At 48.5% G+C, this 17,915-nt stretch overlaps 1 protein-coding gene across 3 annotated transcripts in view; it reads right to left on the minus strand.

The window, feature by feature from the left end:
• The window catches only part of MAP3K3 (mitogen-activated protein kinase kinase kinase 3), a 48,361-nt gene extending 31,791 nt beyond the window's left edge, over positions 1 to 16,570 (minus strand). For all 3 annotated transcript variants that reach the window (XR_008463032.1, XR_008463031.1, XM_054176640.1), the window contains exons 1-4: positions 16,283 to 16,570; positions 7,529 to 7,650; positions 6,728 to 6,817; positions 1,974 to 2,014 (exon numbers count right to left, since the gene is read on the minus strand). Coding sequence is in view for 1 of the 3 variants with exons in the window: in XM_054176640.1 (XP_054032615.1) it covers positions 1,974 to 2,014; positions 6,728 to 6,817; positions 7,529 to 7,650; positions 16,283 to 16,286 (257 nt within the window). In the remaining 2 variants the exon portion in view is untranslated. The remainder of the gene's footprint in view (positions 1 to 1,973; positions 2,015 to 6,727; positions 6,818 to 7,528; positions 7,651 to 16,282) is intronic.
• Between the last annotated feature and the right edge of the window lie 1,345 nt (positions 16,571 to 17,915).

A 17,915-nucleotide genomic window follows, 5' to 3' on the forward strand; every position in this document is an offset into this window, starting at 1 on the left:
GATGATAGGGCTGTGGTGACAAGATTTTGCCTCTAAGTCACCTTGTCTGAACGTGGGATCACAAGAAAACGTGACCCGCTGCCGAGCACCTCTCTTGTGCTCCACACAATGCCACTGGCACAGTAGAGTGCTGAGAAGATCTGGCTGACAAAGGCAGCAGCAGATCCCACCTGTGATTACTTCTAAAATGTCTCCCTAAGCCCCCAAAGTGGGGTATTTTTTAGTGACAGGACTCACCATGTAGGGCTTTGATGAGTGAAAGCAGCTTGGTTTTTGAGGATGACCTCAAAAATTACTCTCTGCTGCCTGCTTTATCAACAAAGGATTCCTCTGCTGCTCTGTTTTAACAAAAATCCCTCAGTTTGACTCCACCTCCAATACTGCCTCCAGTTCTGGTGTCCCCAGCATAAGGACACACAGCTGCTGGAGAGAGTCCAGAGGAGACCACAAAGATGATCCAAGGGCTGAAGCACCTCTGCTGTGAGGATAGGCTGAGGGAGGTGGGGTAGTTCAGCCTGGAGAAGAGAAGATTCTGGGGGACACTTAGATCTGCCTTCCAATAACTGAAGGGATCCTACAAGAAGACTGGAGAGAGACTTTTCCTGAGGGTGTCCAGAAACAGGACAAGGGGGAATGGTTTGAAGCTGAGGGAGAGTAGGGTTAGAGTGGATCTTAGGAAGAAGTTCTTCAGTACAAGGGTGGTGAGACTCTGGAATACTTTGCCCAGAGTGGCTGTGGATGCTTCCTCCCTGGAGGTGTTCAAGGCCAGGCTGGATGAGGCCTTGAGCAACCTGGGCTAGTTGAGAGGCATTCCTGCCCATGGCAAGGAGGTTGGAGCAGATGATCTCTATGGTCCCTTCCAACCATTCTATGATTCTATGTTGAAAGAGTTGTCTGGGATGGGAGAAATCAAAGGATTCCCACAGGATGTTTGTGAGAAGCAGCCTATAAATTCATGCTTACAATCCAACTCCTTTTAAAAAACCCTGGAATCTTAATATCAAGATTCCTTTTTCTCCTCAGTTGAGACCTCAGGAAGAAGTTCTTCATAGAAAGAGAGACTGGCCATTGGAATGTGCTGCCCAGGGAGGTGGTAGAGTCCCCATCACTGGAGGTGTTTAGGAAGAGCCTGGATGGGGTGCTTGGTGCCATGGTTTAGTTGATCAGATGGTGGTGGGTGAGAGGTTGGACTTGATGATCTCTGAGGTCTTTTCCAACGTGCATTCTATTCTCAAGAACAGCTTCAAAGAGGCTGAAAATGAAGCTGAAACTTTTCTCTCTGTTTACACAGCCACTGAACAGCCCTAAGAATACCAAGAGGTCCTCCCAAATAGATGGCAAATAAGGGGCTTTTGGAGACCTACTTTGACATGTCCAGGCAATTTTATCTATTAAAAACAATCTGCAAACACTGAAAATGATAATTCAATTAATTTTGGGTTGTTGTTGGGTGGTTTTTTTTTTGGTAAAAGAAAGTATCCCAAACCCAAGTATCAGAGGAAATAACAAGTTTGCTTTTACACCAGTGAAATATCTCCCCTTGCTGTAGCTGTTGTTCAGTCACAGCAGGACAGTGACAGGTCATCAGGAAATGAGAAACTACAAAAGAATGACACTAATTTGATCAGTTTCAGTTAAACAAAGCAAAAAAAACACAACACCCCAGGGACCACATATGAATTATCACTATCAGGGTGAATTTATTCCAGGCTGGCAAGCTTTGTTAGTATTACTGCAGCTCACTTAAAATGGGTATTATGAGAATAAATCAAAGGCAAGTGTGGCATGACTCACTGACACCTAAAAATAACCAAGCTGGGGATGACCTGTTTGCTATTGCCCTTCACTGTGTGGGGTATTTTATTTTAAGTTAAGGAACAAGGAAAATAAAGCCAAGAAACTATTTAGCCTGGATTGCTGATGAGAAAATGATTGCACCAAGCACAGAAACCAAGTGGTGAAGGCAGACTTACCGTCGCTCCCCGTTGTGCTCAAACTTTATCCTTACGTCGTTCTGCAGAAGGAAAGGACAAAAGGTGAGCTCACAACCAAACCCTGGCACACAGAGCAGCACCCAAATGGATCTCAGCAGCACTTTAAGGCCCAAACACAAGGCAGGTCCATTTGTAACTGCCTCAAAAGGCATGAGGAGTCTGAGAACTTTCTCCACGGACACTGAGGGAAGGTATGGAAAGCAAGAGGCTGAGAGGTGAACACAGCGCTGTGAGGGATGAAGAAACTGCTAAAGGAGGAAAAGGAAGAAAGGAGTAAAAACTATGCTGTGATTTTTGGTATTTAGTGTGAGTTACTGGAGCAGGTCCAGAGAAGGGCAGTGAAGCTGGGGAAGAGTCTGGAGAACAGGGCTGGTAAGGAGAACCTGAGGGAACTGTGGTTGTTTAGTCTGGGGAAGAGGAAGCTGAGGGGAGACCTCATTGCTCTCTACAGTTCCCTGAAAAGAGGCTAGAGTGAGGTGGGGGTTGGTCTCTTCTCTCTAGTATCAGGTGATAGAACATGAGGAAATGGCCTGAAATTGTGCCAGGGGAAGTTGAGGTTGGATATTAGGAACAAGTTCTTTGCTGCAGGAGTGGTTAGGCATTGGAACAGGCTGCCCAGGGAGGTGATTTAGTCACCAGCCCTGGAGGTGTTCAAGAAACCTGTGGCCATGGCACTTGGGGACATGGTTTAATGGCCATGGTATTGCTGGGTCAACAGTTGGACCTGATGATCTTGGAGGTGTTTTCCAATTAAAACAATTCTATGATGCTGTGATTGTCACTTGAACAGAAGACACTGAAATGTTTTCTAAGGAAAATTAATCTCTCTAGCATGGCCAAAACCTGAAATTGAGTCCAGCTCTCCATGCACCTGAACTGAAGCTGATTTTCTTTGGGCATTCTCAAAGCAAGCACATTTTCTTCTGTAGCAAGAAAAAAGCAACACTCTTCACTGTCAAGGCACAGACTAAATCTCTGCTTTTGCAAGCATGCAGCCCCTGAAAGTCAAAACTATGAAGTTAAAGACAAGTTAACCAGGTATCATCATTTAAAGGCAAAGGGTCATCATCAGGTTCTCCTTCTCTGCTACTCTGCCTTGGTAAGGCTGCATCTGGAATATTGTGGCCAGTTCTGGGCCCCTCAGGGAAGTGCCTGAAAGAGTCCAGCACAGAGCCACAAAGATACTGAAGGCAGTGGAACATCTCCCTTCTGAGGACAGGCTGAAGGAGCTGGGGCTCTTGAGCTTGGAGCAGAGAAGCCTGAGAGGTGATCTCATTCATGTTGATAAAGATGTGCAGGGCAGTGTCAGGAGGATGGAGCCAGGCTCTGCTCAGGAATATCCAATGACAGGACAAGGGGCAATGGGGGCAAGAAGAGGAGGTTCCAAAGGAATAGGAGAATATTTTTCACTGTGAGAGTGATAGAGCCCTGGAGCAGGCTGTCCAGAGAGATTGTGGAGTCTCCTTCTCTGGAGACAATCAAAACCTGCTTGGATGTGTTGCTGTGTGACCTGCCCTGGGCAATCCTGCTCTGGCAGGGGGTTTTGGACTGGGTGAGTTTTTGAGGTCTCTCCCAACCCCTAACATTCTGTGACCTGTACCTGGCAGAAGGTTGAAAGCACTGCCCACACAACCAGGGCACTCCAAAGGCACCATGTGGCCTGGAAGAGCCAACAGTGCTGAACTTTCAACTCTGGAGATCAAAGTTCAAATCCCAATTTAGGTTAGAAAGATAAAAATAAAAGGGAAAAATCTGCTCTGATAAGACTCCATCATTTCTGCTGCACAATTTCTGTGATTGGAATAGATTAAGCCATCTGTGAAAGCCTCAGACAATAGGCAATCATACATCTAGGAACTTCAAAAAAATGTGGCCAGGAAATGCTCTTTAGCTAGAGGAAGTATCTGGCAGGCTGAGTGGTCAAGAATGCAGTTCAAAGGGACCCAGGCAATCCCTGTGAGCACACAGGATTCCTGCAGCAGTACAGGAGGTACAGCACTGATCATGACAAATGAGCTTCCCAATCACAGCAACCACCATCTGCAGGGAAGGGGGGGGAAATTTACACCTAACTTTACCAAAGCTGTTTTCTCAGATGTGAGGAGAGAAAGACCTTACTCCAGACTGACAGCAAAGGGAAGCACATTCCAGAGAATTTGTCAATTGAACAATGAAGGAAAAATGCAACCACCAGTGTAGGAACAGTAAGCTATCAATGATGTCCACCAGCCAACTGGTGGTGAAGCTGCTGTTTCTTAGACAAAATGGATGGAGAAATGATACCTGCTGGGAAGGAAGGCTCTGGGCTGGAGCACCTCTGCTATGAGGACAGGCTGAGGGAGCTGGGGGTGTTCAGCCTGGAGAAGAGAAGACTCTGGGGGCACCTTAGAGCTGCTTTTCAATACCTGAAGGGATCCTGCAGGAAGGCTGCAGAGGGACTTCTCATAAAAGAGTCTGCAGACAGGACAAAGGAGGGGGGTTTTAAGCTGAGTTTAGATTTGATCTTAGGAGGAAGTTCTCCACTATGAGGGTGGTGAGACTCTGGAATAGGCTGCCCAGGGAGGTTGTGGATGCCTCCTCTCTGGGGATGTTCAAGGCCAGGCTGGATGAGGCCGTGAGCAGCTGAGTCTAGTTGAGAGGTGTCCCTGCCCATGGCAGGGAGGTTGGAGAAGATGATCTCCGAGGTCCCTTCCAACTTGAGCCATTCTATGATTTTTATAAAATAAATGGGAGTTTTTAGATGAAGTTACATCACTTTTTCTGATTCAGTTTCTGACCTCAAGATGTGTTGTAGGGCATGAAACAGGCAAGTGTTAAAATTAGTCAGCACAAAGATCCTCAGGACTCTGAACCTCTCTCAAACTCGCCTGTAGCTAAGCAAACCTGAACATCTTTCTCAACTCCACTGCATGCTTTCAAACCTGTGATTTGTAACAAAGGGAAGGGGAGGGGGAGATCTGGCACCTCCCAATGACTTTTCAAAAGGATCCAACACTGGCCCTCAGGGTCTATTTTTCAAAGATCTAAGGAGAGGTGTTCCAAGTGTTGCAAGTGATCTTAGTGTTCAAATGTCAGAGAGAACCTGGAGCAGTTAAACACTCAGTGATTTTTTTTTTGCCTTTGAAAGCAGCAGACCTATCACCCACATAACCCACTTCTGAAAGCAACTCACAGGAACTGTCCTAAGAGATGAGCAACAACTCAAATCCAAGTTCAGTACCGCAGCCTTCCAGTTCTGTGATGCAATCCCATAAATAATGATTACAGATCTGGAGTTGAGACATCTCTGAATTTATGTTTCAAAGTGATTTGGAAAGGATTTTGTACTACTCCATCCATGGATTTGTCCAGCACACTCGAGGAAATCCCAGATCCCAGCTGAACAAGTAGATTATGAGCAGACAAAGCATAAGGAAGAGGCAGACATGAACTTTAAAGCCTGCTCCAAAAAGCTTAAGCCTGTAATAAGGCTATAACTGGAACCAGTTATTTTACTGACACAGGCAACTTACCCTCTTACCATTTGTCTAACTGCAAGTAACTCAACTTCATTTTTAAGTCAGTAATGGACAAAGAATTCTTGACTGGAATGGTTGCTTTCCCATTGACTCATTTCACTGACATGATGTGCAGCACACACTCACACAGCAACTCTGTTCTGCCCTTTTTTTCTGCTAGAAAGCCAGTGCAATAGTTTTCTCTACCCCCAAAAAAGTCTCTAGCAATGTGAAAGGAGCCTAGAGATGTTCTGAAGTATTGATCCTGCTATTTATTGGAGAGGGACTCTTCATCAGGGTGTCTGTAGAGATAGGACAAGGGGAATGGTTTGAAGCTGAGGAAGAGCAGGGTTAGACTGGATCTGAGGAAGAAGTTCTTCAGTACAAGGGTAGGTGGACTCTGGTAGAGTAGAATAGAATAGAATAGACTAGACTAGACCAGACCAGACCACACCAGACCAGATCAGACCAGGTTGGAAGAGACCTTCAAGATCATCGTGTCCAACCCATCAACCAATCCAACACCACCTAAACAACTAACCCATGGCACCAAGCACCCCATCAAGTCTCCTCCTGAACACCTCCAATGATGGTGACTCCACCACCTCCACAGGCAGCCAATTCCAATGGACAATCTCTCTCTCTCTGTATAGAACTTCTTCCTAACATCCAGCCTAAACTTCCCCTGGCACAGCTTGAGACTCTGTCCTCTTGCTCTGGTGCTGGCTGCCTGCGAGAAGAGACCAACCTCCGCCTGTCTACAACCTCCCTTCAGGTAGTTGCAGAGAGCAATAAGGTCTCCCCTGAGTCTCCTCCTCTCCAGGCTAAGCAACCCCAGCTCCCTCAGCCTCTCCTCATAGGGCTTGTGTTCCAAACCCCTCATAGAGGCTGCCCAGGGAGGTTGTGGATGCTTCCTTCCTGTGGGTGTTTCAGGCCAGGTTGGATGAGGCCTAGAGGAGCCAAGTCTAATGGAGAGGTGTCCTGCCCATGGCTGGGAGGTTGGAGGAGATGACCTTTGAGGTCCCTTCCAACCTGAGCCATTCTATGATAGGATTGTATTACTTCTACCACAAGGCAAAGTGCCTCACGCTGCTACATTATGACAGAGTCAGTAAAGCAAAGCTTTCCTGACCTCCCATACCTGCCTAAATGGGTTGTATGTAGGTCACTGCACACAATGTGAAACATGCTGCTCGTTAACAACTGTTACTATTCAGTAAAAGACACTTTTCTTACCGGGATTTTTTTTTCTTCCACTGCAGAGGCACACTGGTTTGTTATTGCAGGGCTGCCCAAGAGGGGAGGACTGCTGGCATTGTGTCTTTTCTTTAAAAGAAAAAAATTAAGAAAGAAATAAAAGTCATTAAAAAGAAACAAGGCAACAGGATTGTGAAGCCAGAAAACCACCTGGGAAAACCTTGTAGCTAATCCACAGGGACCAAACCCCCTTCCAAATGTGTGTGGGAGGAAGGCAGAATACTAAGATGTTGCAAATGATTAAACCTGCACCTTCCTCAGATCATTAAGAGAGGTAAATAAGAGAGCTCCCATGCTGGAAACACAGCCTGAGCACAATGACAGAGTCACAGAATGGTCTGGGTTGGAAGGGACCTTAAAGATCAGTTAGTTCCAACCACCCCACCATGGGCAGGGACACCTCCCACTAGACCAGGTTGCTAAGGGCCCTTCCAACCTGGCCTTGAACACCTCCACAGTCCACAGCCTCCCTGGGCAACCTGTTCCAGGGTGTCACTCTAAAAAATTTCTCCCTGATCTCCAGTCTAAATCTCCTCTCTTGCAGCTCAAAGCCATTTCCCCTTGTCCTGTCACTCCAAGCCCTTGTAAAAAGTCCCTCCCTGGCTCTCCTGTAGCTTCAGGCACTGGAAGGCTGCTCTAAGGTCTCCCTGGAACCTTCGCTTCTCCAATGAGCTAACCCACCTGCAAGGCCTTGCCTCTTGGAAGCACAAGCCAGAACCCTCTGCCACCCAACTCTGTCCCCAGGGCACAGTTTGAAATCCCCATGCAATGGGCTCTTACCTGTTTGTTGGAGTGAGGGCTGTCTTTATTCTTCATGGTATCATATCCAGGCAGTCTGTGACGCCGGCTCATCTGGAGGGCTGCCAGGTCCTTCATGATGGATTTCAAGGCCTCTTGTTCATCTGGGATGGAGAAGAATTTTAGTAGTAAGATGCCTGGGTGAGTACCAAGCCTAAGACTTCTGCACTTGCTTTCTGCTGGCTCCTTTTTAAGATCTCTGCAAATACACTGTGATTTCTTTTAGGGACAAAAAGCCCACACCCAGCCTGCCCTCGTGAGGCAGTAAACAGAGGGGAGAACTTTAAGTCACTTGGACAATGCCATAGTAAAAGGCTCAGAATAAATATCCCCAGCCCCTATTTCTGTTCACAAACAACAGTACAACAAGGACAGGTTTGCTGGATCATCATCACAGGTCACTTAGAAAGGGAAAACTGATGTGTTTCTGCCAAGGAAAACCCTGTCAGAATCTGTTCTTTCCCCTCTTATATCCTGTTCACTCTGACTCTTTGCTTGCTAATGGAACAAATCACAGCCAGGAGAAAGGCAAGTGAAAAGCTGAACAAAAGAGTTACCTCAGACTGTCTCTGAATTCAAACCCAACTTGCAGTTATTTCCCCAACACATTCCTCACTGCCCCCAAACCAAGCTGATGGAACAAAGGCCAAACCATGTTATGAGACTTCAAGACCTAAGGAGCAGGTTGACATTGCTCAGCTTTTGTCTGCAGAGTATAATGCAGAAGGTTCAATTCAAGGCTTCTTGCAGATGCAGGAAAATGCCTCCCTACACACCAAACCAGTTCTTATTTCTGACTATTCCTTACTACTGACTGAAAAGTACTTTCTGAAGTTAAGATTCCTGACATGACCAATTTAAAAGTGCTCTTCCTTTGCTCGTTAGTTTTGAGGAGAGAAGTGATGTGATGCTCAAAAGAACTTTATATGAAACCTGGAGAAAAACAAAGGCCAAAAGAGGAATTAAAAGTAGCTGGGCTGTGATGGATGTTAACATGAACTAAGGTGTCTAAAAGCTTCTGAAAGCAATCCCTTGCTGTGCAAGAATGACAGCCCTCAACTCCTTGATACTGCAAAAGGGAGACACAGCTGACTTGTGAGGTTTAGTTCAAACTGGGGCTGTGCTGGTCACTGTGCTCCCAGGCACTGTGCCACCAGTGTAACAGAGCAGCATCAGATGCTGGCACTCAGAGGATCTGCTATTGGCACGCTTGTGCCCTCTGCATTGCTGGGCTGCTGTCTCACAAATCAAGACTCAAGAGCTTTTAGGGAATAAAGTGCTGTTGCCTTGGCAAGCAACATGTCAAGCTGGATTTCCTTCCTGATATTGAGGCATCATTTAGGTATGAGTGTGGTGAGACCCTAGAACAGCTTGCCCAGAGAAGTTGTGGAGGCTCCAAGCCTGGAAGTGGAAACCTCACCCCTGGAAGAGTTTAAGACAAGGCTGGATGAAGCAACCTGCTCTAGTGGGAGGTGTCCCTGCCCATGGCAGGAGGTTTGGAACTACATGATCTTTAAGGTCCCTTCCAATTCAAGGCATTCTATGATTAAGTGTCCAAAGCCAGGTTTGATGGGACCTTGTGCAGCCTGGTCTAGTGGAAGGTGTCCCTGCCCATGGCAGTGGGAGTTGGAACTGGATGATCTTTAAGGTCCCTTCCAACCCAAACCATTCTAGGAATTTATGAAATTGGAATGAGAGATTAGATCAGCTCTGGGCATGCCCAGAACAAGAATCTTCCAAAAGAGTCACTTTGGACATGACCACCACTTTGGACAGAGGTTTTTGTTTCTGACAACTCGAACTTTTGGATGTGATGTGAACCAGATGAAAAGGTTATCACATCCCTGCTTGTGAGACAGTGTCAGGTGTGCAGTGCTTGACACGTGGAATCCTCCTGTCTTCCCAAAGTCCTTACACATACCAGTTTGACACTGTGCCAGGGGAGGTTCAGGTTGGAAATCTTTGCTGCAAGAGTGGTCAGGGACTGGAACAGGCTGCCCAGGGAGGTGGTGGAGTCACCGTCCATGGAGATGTCAATGAAATGTGTGGCCATGGCACTTGGGGACATGGTTTAATGGCCATGGTGGTGTTAGGCTGACATGTGGACTTGATCTGAGAGGTCTTTTCCAACTGAACCAATTCTCTGATGCTATGACATGCTCAAATTGAAGTAAGCATTTTTGAGGCTGATCTGTAAATAACTCAAAGCTGATTTTTAGAACCCAGCATTTGTTTCTGACTCATGAAAGCTGGTTTGGATGGGTAATGGCTTCCATTTGGAAGTGGTGTCCTGGGAACATTTGCTGCACATTCAGGGAGGGACGGCCTTGCATCTGTCCCTCTCTGTCAAGTGGACTCGTTGGGACTATTTGTTTCTTCAGCTCCATGTTAGGCATTTGTTCGTCAGCATCTCTCAATGAAGCTGATGTTTTATGCAGAAGGCTGGGCCCATAATTAATCACTGTCTGAATAACAAACTAGGGTTTTGCAGTGCTGAAAGATGGCAGATGTGGGACACAAACAGCTTCGAACACATGCGGGGAGCGAAGGCTACCAAAATTGAGAAGCAAAAAGGGGCAGAACTATACTGCTTGTAAGGGGGGAACAGGGCTGAGGGAGGGAGGATTGATCAGCCTGGAGAAGAGGAGGCTGAGGAGAGACCTTCTCTCCAGAACTTCCTAATAGCAGGCTGGAGCAAGGTGGGGGTTGGTTTCTGCTCCCTAGTAACAAGCGATAGGACAAGAGGAAACGGCCTGGGAGGTTAAGGTTGGACATCAGAAGAAAGTTGTTCCTGAAAGGGTTCTGCAACACTGGAGCAGGTTCCCCAGGGAGGTGGTTGGAGGGAGGATTCCAGGGAGGAATCCCAAATCCCTGGAGGCGTTTCAAAGCTGCAGGAATGTGGTGCTGAGGGACATGGTTTAGCACCAGCCCTGGTAGAGAGAAGAGACTCAATGACCTTGAAGGTCTTTTCCCACCAAAATGATTCTATGATTCTACTATCTAAGCAAGTCCCAGACAGGATAAAGGTCACACTAACAGCACCTGTGATACAACCAATACCCAAAAGGTAAAGCACTAAACTGAGAGAATTGAACACTAGAGCAGAGGTTCTTCCACTGTGGGCTTCACTATGTGGTACCAGGAAAAGAGCAGCACCAAGCCTAGGCCAGATGAGAGAGGGGAGCGGAAAGAAATCTCCCAGAGGACTTGCAGAAGGTGTTAATTAAGGGTAAGGCTCTTAAAAGAGAAAAGAAGGGGGGGAGGAGCAGAGCAGAGAAAATAAAGTTACTTTAAAAACCCCAAATCAAACTTCACCAAATCTCTGCTGTCCAAGACAAGCCAAATGAGACAATAACTACATTGTGGCAGTGGAGAAGGGAGAGGAGCACTTCAAATTCCAGCTGCATGCAGAAGAAGCAAGGGGTATAAGTAACACCACCAAAGCAAAAGGTTGCTTTCTTGCAGAGCACATCAGCCAAAGGCAATAATCTCGAGGAGCTATCTCAGCACTGAGTAACCCCTTGTGGGAGGAGAAATGTCAAAGCCCAGTTGTGAATGAAGTTCAAGTTCCAGGTAGCTAACAGCACAACTTCTTTTTTTCCCCCCCTCCTTTCTTTCCTGCTTTTTGAAATGGTTTCCAACTTCACATTTGAACTGAGTTTAACCTTTCAACTTACTGGAGCGTCTCCAATTTACTTTTATTCTGCAATCCTCTTTGATATGAAGCACAGCCTTTGAGTCACCTGGCAGACAAAGGCTCTACCTTTGCACAACAAAATATTACAAATTATGGATTGGCACCTCCCTGGAGTCTCTACCACCCAAAACAAGCCGTGAAGAGCTAGGAGACAAGTTTTCCACTACAGTGCAGTTTGGGTTTGGCCAGCTACCAGGAGGATGAAGAAGAGCTTGTCTTGGCAGAGTTCCTCTGGGCAAGAAGCAAAACAGCTATGAAAGCAGTTTAGAACTAAGGGATCAAGTCAATCACAGAACACATCTACAAGTACCAACTTGCAAATTACAGCTTGGCACATCCCTCGAAATGAAGCATCACTGGTTACAATGCAGCTGCTGGCTACTGGTGTAGCCCAGGCTGCGTACACATCAGCTGTTTACAGCCTCGTGTGTGTGAGGAAGCAGGCAGAGAGGACAGCCACCTAATTAACCAATTATTTAAGCTCTTAATAAAGACTGTAGCTCAGCTCCAGTGTGAACTTCTTTATTAGCTAAGGCAAGTTGTGAATTTACAACATGCCAAGACATTAAAGTCCTGAAGGCAGCATCCAGCAAGCACCTAAATGCCAGTTCAGGGTCTGTATCCCACTCCCTGTCAGCTGTTTCCCCTTAGACAAGAGCTAACTCTGAAACCTTGGTCGCATCCAAGCAGAAAGGAGCAGTTAACTCAGCAGCAAAGGCTGATGGAACAACTTCAGATGAAGTTGAATCTTACAAGATTATTGCTGAGGGCCATGGTTTAGCAGTGCCCTGGCAGTGCTGGGTTAATGGTTGGACTCAAGGATATTAAAGGTCTTTTCCAACCTAAAGGGTTCTGGGATTCTATATAGTTTTCAAGTCTTACACTGAGCTAATCCATCCCTGTGTTGGTGAGGTGGGAAACAATGGAGTAATTGTCTTTGAGTTTTGGTTGAACCATAGAACCCTTGAGGCTGGAAGAGACCTTTGAGATCATCCAGCCCAACCACTTACCTAGAGCTCACAATTCCACCAATGCTGCTAAGCCACTACTACTAAACCACGTCCCTCAGCACCACATCCATGAGTCTTTCAAAGACCTATTTGAGGCTGAGAATCCTTTCTGGGAAATTTTTCCTAATACCCAAGCTGAGCCTCCCCTGGCACAACTTGAGACTGTTTCCCCTTGTCCTGTCATTTGATGCATACGAGAAGAGACCACCACCTGGTTCCAACCTCCTTTGAGGTGGTTGTAGAGGGCAAGGAGGTCTCTCTTCAGCCTCCTCTTCTGAAGACTAACCCACCCCAGTTCCCTCAGCCCTTCCTCACAGGATTTGCGTTCAAAAAGCACTTTTAGGACTTGTGTTGGAAAAGATCTTTTTAGATCGAGTCCAACCCTTATCTACCTCCAAGTCTGGTGCTAAACCCTGCTCCTCAGCACCACATCTATCTTCTTAAAACATAAACTAAGCATCAAACACCGATCTGAGCTTGTGTAGGGAAAAGACATGCTTCCAGTCAGGATAGCATTGTGATGGCTTTAACGCTGAGGAGCATGACTACCTCTTTATTTCCATCCAAACAGAGGATTTCCATAGGTTGCCTTCCAAGAAGCACATGCAGCAGCATCACATCAATCACACAATGCAGAAGTTCTTCCAAATGCCAACGAAGCCATTTTTGAAGAGCACTGAGGGACCCTGTTTCGCTCGGTCTCCAGTAGGTCTGGGAAACACAGTTCTGCTTTGTGCGGGAAAGATGTTGTCCAGGAAATGCTTTTCATGTTTGAAAAACTACACTCCAGGATTTTTATAACATCGATAAAAGGCAACTGCTACTCACAGAGAGAGCCATTCCACTGCAGAAAGCATTTATGTCAACTAAGATGTGGGTTGCTGCACAGGTCTGAGCGAGTCAGCGATTCGCCGTGGCAGAAATGGAAATGGTTTTGAACGACCACGACAACAACAACAAAGAAGAAATCATGAAGTACAGAGTCGAAGCATCTGCATGTTGGTAAAAACAGGAAGTCTGTAAACCCCTATAAACCAGGATGCTCTTTCATGCAGCATGGCAAGAGAAGAAGTGATGCCACATTTGTTTGAGAGAAGGGGGTGGGGGAAGAAAAAAAAAGAGTGAATGAACAAGAGCGTGTTTGTTGTCTGCCACTGTCTCTGCAAAGCTGAGCGTGCAAGTGATCAGCAGATCCAGGGCAATGGGGAAATCTCACAGCCCAGGTGGAGAAATGGAGGGTATGTTAAAGCTGGGAGGGGGGAAGGTTTGGAAGAAGTTCAATTTTGAGTCATCATCACACTGTCAGCTGAAGACTGGGTGTTCTGTGACAGCCTCGGCGGGAACAAAACGCTGCGCTGCTCGGTTTGTAGCAAGTGACCTGGTTTGGAAACTTCAAAGGAAAAAATATCAGAGCTCCTCTAGGAACCTGATCCACGTGGTTAGCTATATGGGGGACCTCATCTCTCCCACAAACTAAAGAAGAGGTTGGGATTTAAGCCGGTCTTAACCTGCAGGCTCAGCCCTGCTCCCCTCCCCCTCTGCGCACCAGGGGTGTCACGGCCGGTGAAGCCGGGAGCTCCGAGCTGGGCCACGGGTGCGTGTGAGCCAAGGGAAGGAAGTGACACAGGCAGGAAAAAAGAGCAGATCGAGGGAAAGACTCGACTGCAGCTGGGCCTGCACCGCGTTTCAGCTGGGCCTGCCACAACCAGACACCCCTCTTCCCTCCCTTTCCCAGACAGCGACATGTTTTCTGGGTCTCAGAAGCGAGCTAATTAAGGCTTGGACCTGATCTTTAAGGTCCTTCCCAACCTAAACGAGTCTATGATCCTCATTATCTGCATTTTAAATGCTGCCAAGGAGATCCCTGAAGGGAAATAACCCTCATTCACAGCCCCTTCTGCAAAGGGCCATAGAATCACCCTCAGTGAGCTTCAGCTGCACCGAAGGGGTGAAGACAACCTGCGACACCAAGCTCCTGCTGATCACCACCCCATGGATCTTTCAGACTCGTTTATGAAGAACAAGGGGGAAGAAAAGCAGAGTGTGACACAGTCTGGTGTCTCTTACCCTTCAGATCATTTACTCACAACTCCCTAAAGAATTTAAGCAAGATCTTTCATATCAGGAGTGATCTACTTGTAGCTAGACTGTGCTTACTCCAGCATGAGTGTACAACATGGAGTGGTCCATGGAACTGAACTTCATATTCACAGAATCAAAGATTGCATTGAGCTGGAAGGGACCCTCAAAGGTCATCTTTGTCCCAACTCCCCTGCAGTCAGCAGGGACATCTCCAACTAGATCAGGCCGCTCAGGGCCCCATCAAGTTTGACTCTGACTGTCTTCAGGGATGATGCCTCAACTACATCCCTAGGCAACCTGTTCCAGTATTTTACCATTCTCATTGTGAAGAGCTTCCTCCTGATGTCCAACCTAAATCTCCCCTGCCCTTGTTTCAAACCATTGACCCTCATCTTATCACTACAAACCTTTCCAAACAGGCTCCCCCCCCAGCCTTCCTGTAGCCCCCTTCAAGTACTGGAAAGCTGCTCTAAGGTCCCCCTGGAGCCTTCTCTTCTCCAGGCTGAACACATCCAATTCTCTCAGCCTGTCCTCATAAGAGAGGTGCTCCAGCCTCTCTGATGTTGCCCTCACGTGCTTAGAAACAGGCATTCAGCTGCCACTGGACAACACTTTTCCATGTGTGTGGAAATCCAACTTCTTCCTTCTGAACTACACCTCTTTGTAAGACAGAGCTCTACAGATGGACCTGTGTCTATTTGTTGTATTTACAAAAGCAAAGCAGCACAAAATGGAAAAGAAGCTGTTGGACTTTTGCTTTGAGCAGCATTTTCTTTATGGATTTAAGATATAACTACAAGAACTAACCACACATACAGGCTAAACAACGAGGTCATCTTACAAAACTAAACTCAGCTGTAGAGAAGAAGCCTTTAAGTGGCAGCCCACAAAGCCATGCAACCCTGCACTTAGGACAGCTGGAGTAATTACCTTGCCAATATGCAAATACTGCTAAGCCCTGGTTTGCAGCAATTCATTTTTTTTTTGTTCTAGTAGAGGAGACCTCTCTTCAAAACTGAAAAATTAACCAGGTAATACCAAAAAAACCCTTTCCATAAGCACTTCTTTGCACAGGTCATACACTCCAAAAGAATTAATCATTCAGATTCAGTGATGGCAACTCCTGACAGCAACTTTTTACCGTTGGAAAAGAGAGTTCCTTGAACTCCTTCCCTTGTGGTTTTTTTTTTTTTATGTGTTTCTAAATACAGCAAATGAGAATTCAATAGAAACTTGAGAGAGAGAAAGCTGTTTTGATAGACTCCCAAGCTGCTGTTAATACCACAGTAAAAATTTCCCTCATTAAGTTTAAGCACTGAAATTCCCATCTCAAACACAGGCAACTGGTTCTTAGAAGCGGCAAAAGCTCCCTCGGCTCCCAGACCTGACCTTGCTGATCCTCGGCTACTCCCTTTGGCCAATTTTAGTCAAGCCCGAGGCCGGGTGCGTGTGCGGCTGGGCCGGCAGCGCTGCCCGCAGCCGGAGCTCGCTGGTGCTAAACCCTTCTTTAGGGATTTGAAGACAACCCCTCGATTCAATTCCCGTTTTGCCCACGGCCAGCGGCTTCTGCGCTTGCCGACGGCCCCACTGCTTGACCGATGCGTCCGCTCCCGGAGCAGCGAAGCCAGCTCGGGCTGCAGGACCCGGCCAGCCCCGACCCCCGGAGGCCGCACACCGAGGACGCGGGCCGACCCCCGCTGCTCAGCCCCGAAGCCCTCGTTAGCAGCTTAGCTCACTCAGGCTGCTGCTCTCAACACAGTCCCGCGGAAGGCCCGGCGCGCCGCGGGCGGCCCATAGACCGCTGCTCCCCCCTACCCCCTCCCCGGTGCTGCGGAGAGCCCCCGCTGCGGCCCGCCCCCCTCCACCGCAGGCCCGTGAGGTGGCTCCGGACCCCACCGAGGCCAGCGAAACACCCCCGACCCGTCTGTCTCCGGCCGCGGCTCTCACCCATCTTGGCGGGCGGCGGGCCCGCGCCCGGCGGGCGGCGGCGCGCTGAGGTACGGGGCTGTCACCGCCGCGGCTCCATGGCGGCTGGGCCGAGGGGGAGGGCTCACAGCCGCCGCCACATTCCCAGGCCCGCGCCGCCGCCGCCTCCTTCCGGCGGCCGCCCTCCGGGTCCCGGCGCGGCGGCGGGGGTGGGAGGGGGGAACGGGCAGTCCCGGTCGCTCCCCGCCGCCGCCGCCACAGGGCGCCCGGGCCGCGAGCAAAACAAACCGCTCGGTGGCCACCGCGCACCCGCCGCTGCCGCCGCCTGCCAATCACAGGGGCCGACCCGCCGTCGCCCGCCAATCCGCGCCGTCGAGCCACCCACCCGACGGCGCTGCTCGCCAATGGGCGTGCGACCAGCCGCGACGCCCGCCCCGCCCGCCGCTGCGCCGGCTGCCAATCACGGGGGCCCGTTCCTCTGGCGGGCTGGCTCCGCCCCCTCCACAGCCACCGGGCGGGGTCAGCTCGGGCTCCGCCCCAGCGTGTTGCCAATCAGGGTGACGGACGGCTCCGGGGGCCCGCCCCGTCGGCCGCGCTCTAGCTCCCGCTGGCTTTCTGCGGACCGCCTGCGGCTGCAGCACAGCACGTCCCGTCTAGCGAGCTGCCAGGAGACAGCCTCACCCCACCAGCGCCCCGCAGCAGGCCCTCTCCACCGCCACTCCCCTCCAAAGATGGTCCCAAGCACCTGCCTCTCGCATATTCGAACTCTAGGTCTTGCATTTTGCATGATTTTGGGTGTACATCACAGTGTTCTGGAGGAGGGAACATCTTCCTTGTGCACTGACTCTGCCTGCTTGGTTACTTCTTCAGTAGAGTCTGGCAATGAATTTGACTTTTGCTTTAACGACGACTTTTGCAGTTCTAATGAAAGATCCTGTTCCCAACTCACCTTGTCTACATGTCCAGGCTACCACAGGTCCTTCATGGGCTGCAATAAGTGACATACATCAAAGTAACAGAATAAACACCTCTTCAAACCCACCATTTCATTTCCTCCACACTCACAATCTGATTGTCACAAGAATGACATTGATGTGCTGGGGCAGGTCCAGAGAAGGACAACAAAGCTGATGAAGAGGTTCCTTCCAACCCCCATCATTCTGCAATACTGTGATGCAGGCTTCAGCTGCTCTCTCCCATCTTCTGCTTCCATTCCACCTGGGGGGTGATGTTTTTCTAATGTCTTTTCCACAGAACAGACAGCAGAGGGGTTTTGCTCTTCTCTGGCACAGCAATGGCCACGCTGCTGCTGGGAAACTTACCTCGAGCAGATGTTTTAGCAGCTGCTTTTCAATCTGGCCAATGTCTAGCAGCAAGTGCATTGTTCTTTAAGTGGTTTTGCTTGCATGCAACACAGCAGCAACGTCAAAGAGGTTGTTTGTGTAGCTCATCCAGTGGATACAACAAAACTAGACTGCAGAGAACAGCTTCTTCACGGGGTGGGCAACTGAAAGAATCTAAACCCCACATACCAGGAACAATTTAGGAGTTAGCCAAGGTATGACAGCAAGAGCTGTGATACCATTGATTTCTTTTTACTGTTTAGATGGGACACACAAATCTGCAAAGGAATGTGTACATCAAAAGATTTGGC

Source organism: Dryobates pubescens, chromosome 36 (genome assembly GCF_014839835.1).
Source record: "Dryobates pubescens isolate bDryPub1 chromosome 36, bDryPub1.pri, whole genome shotgun sequence".
In the NCBI taxonomy this organism is placed as follows: Eukaryota; Metazoa; Chordata; class Aves; order Piciformes; family Picidae; genus Dryobates; species Dryobates pubescens.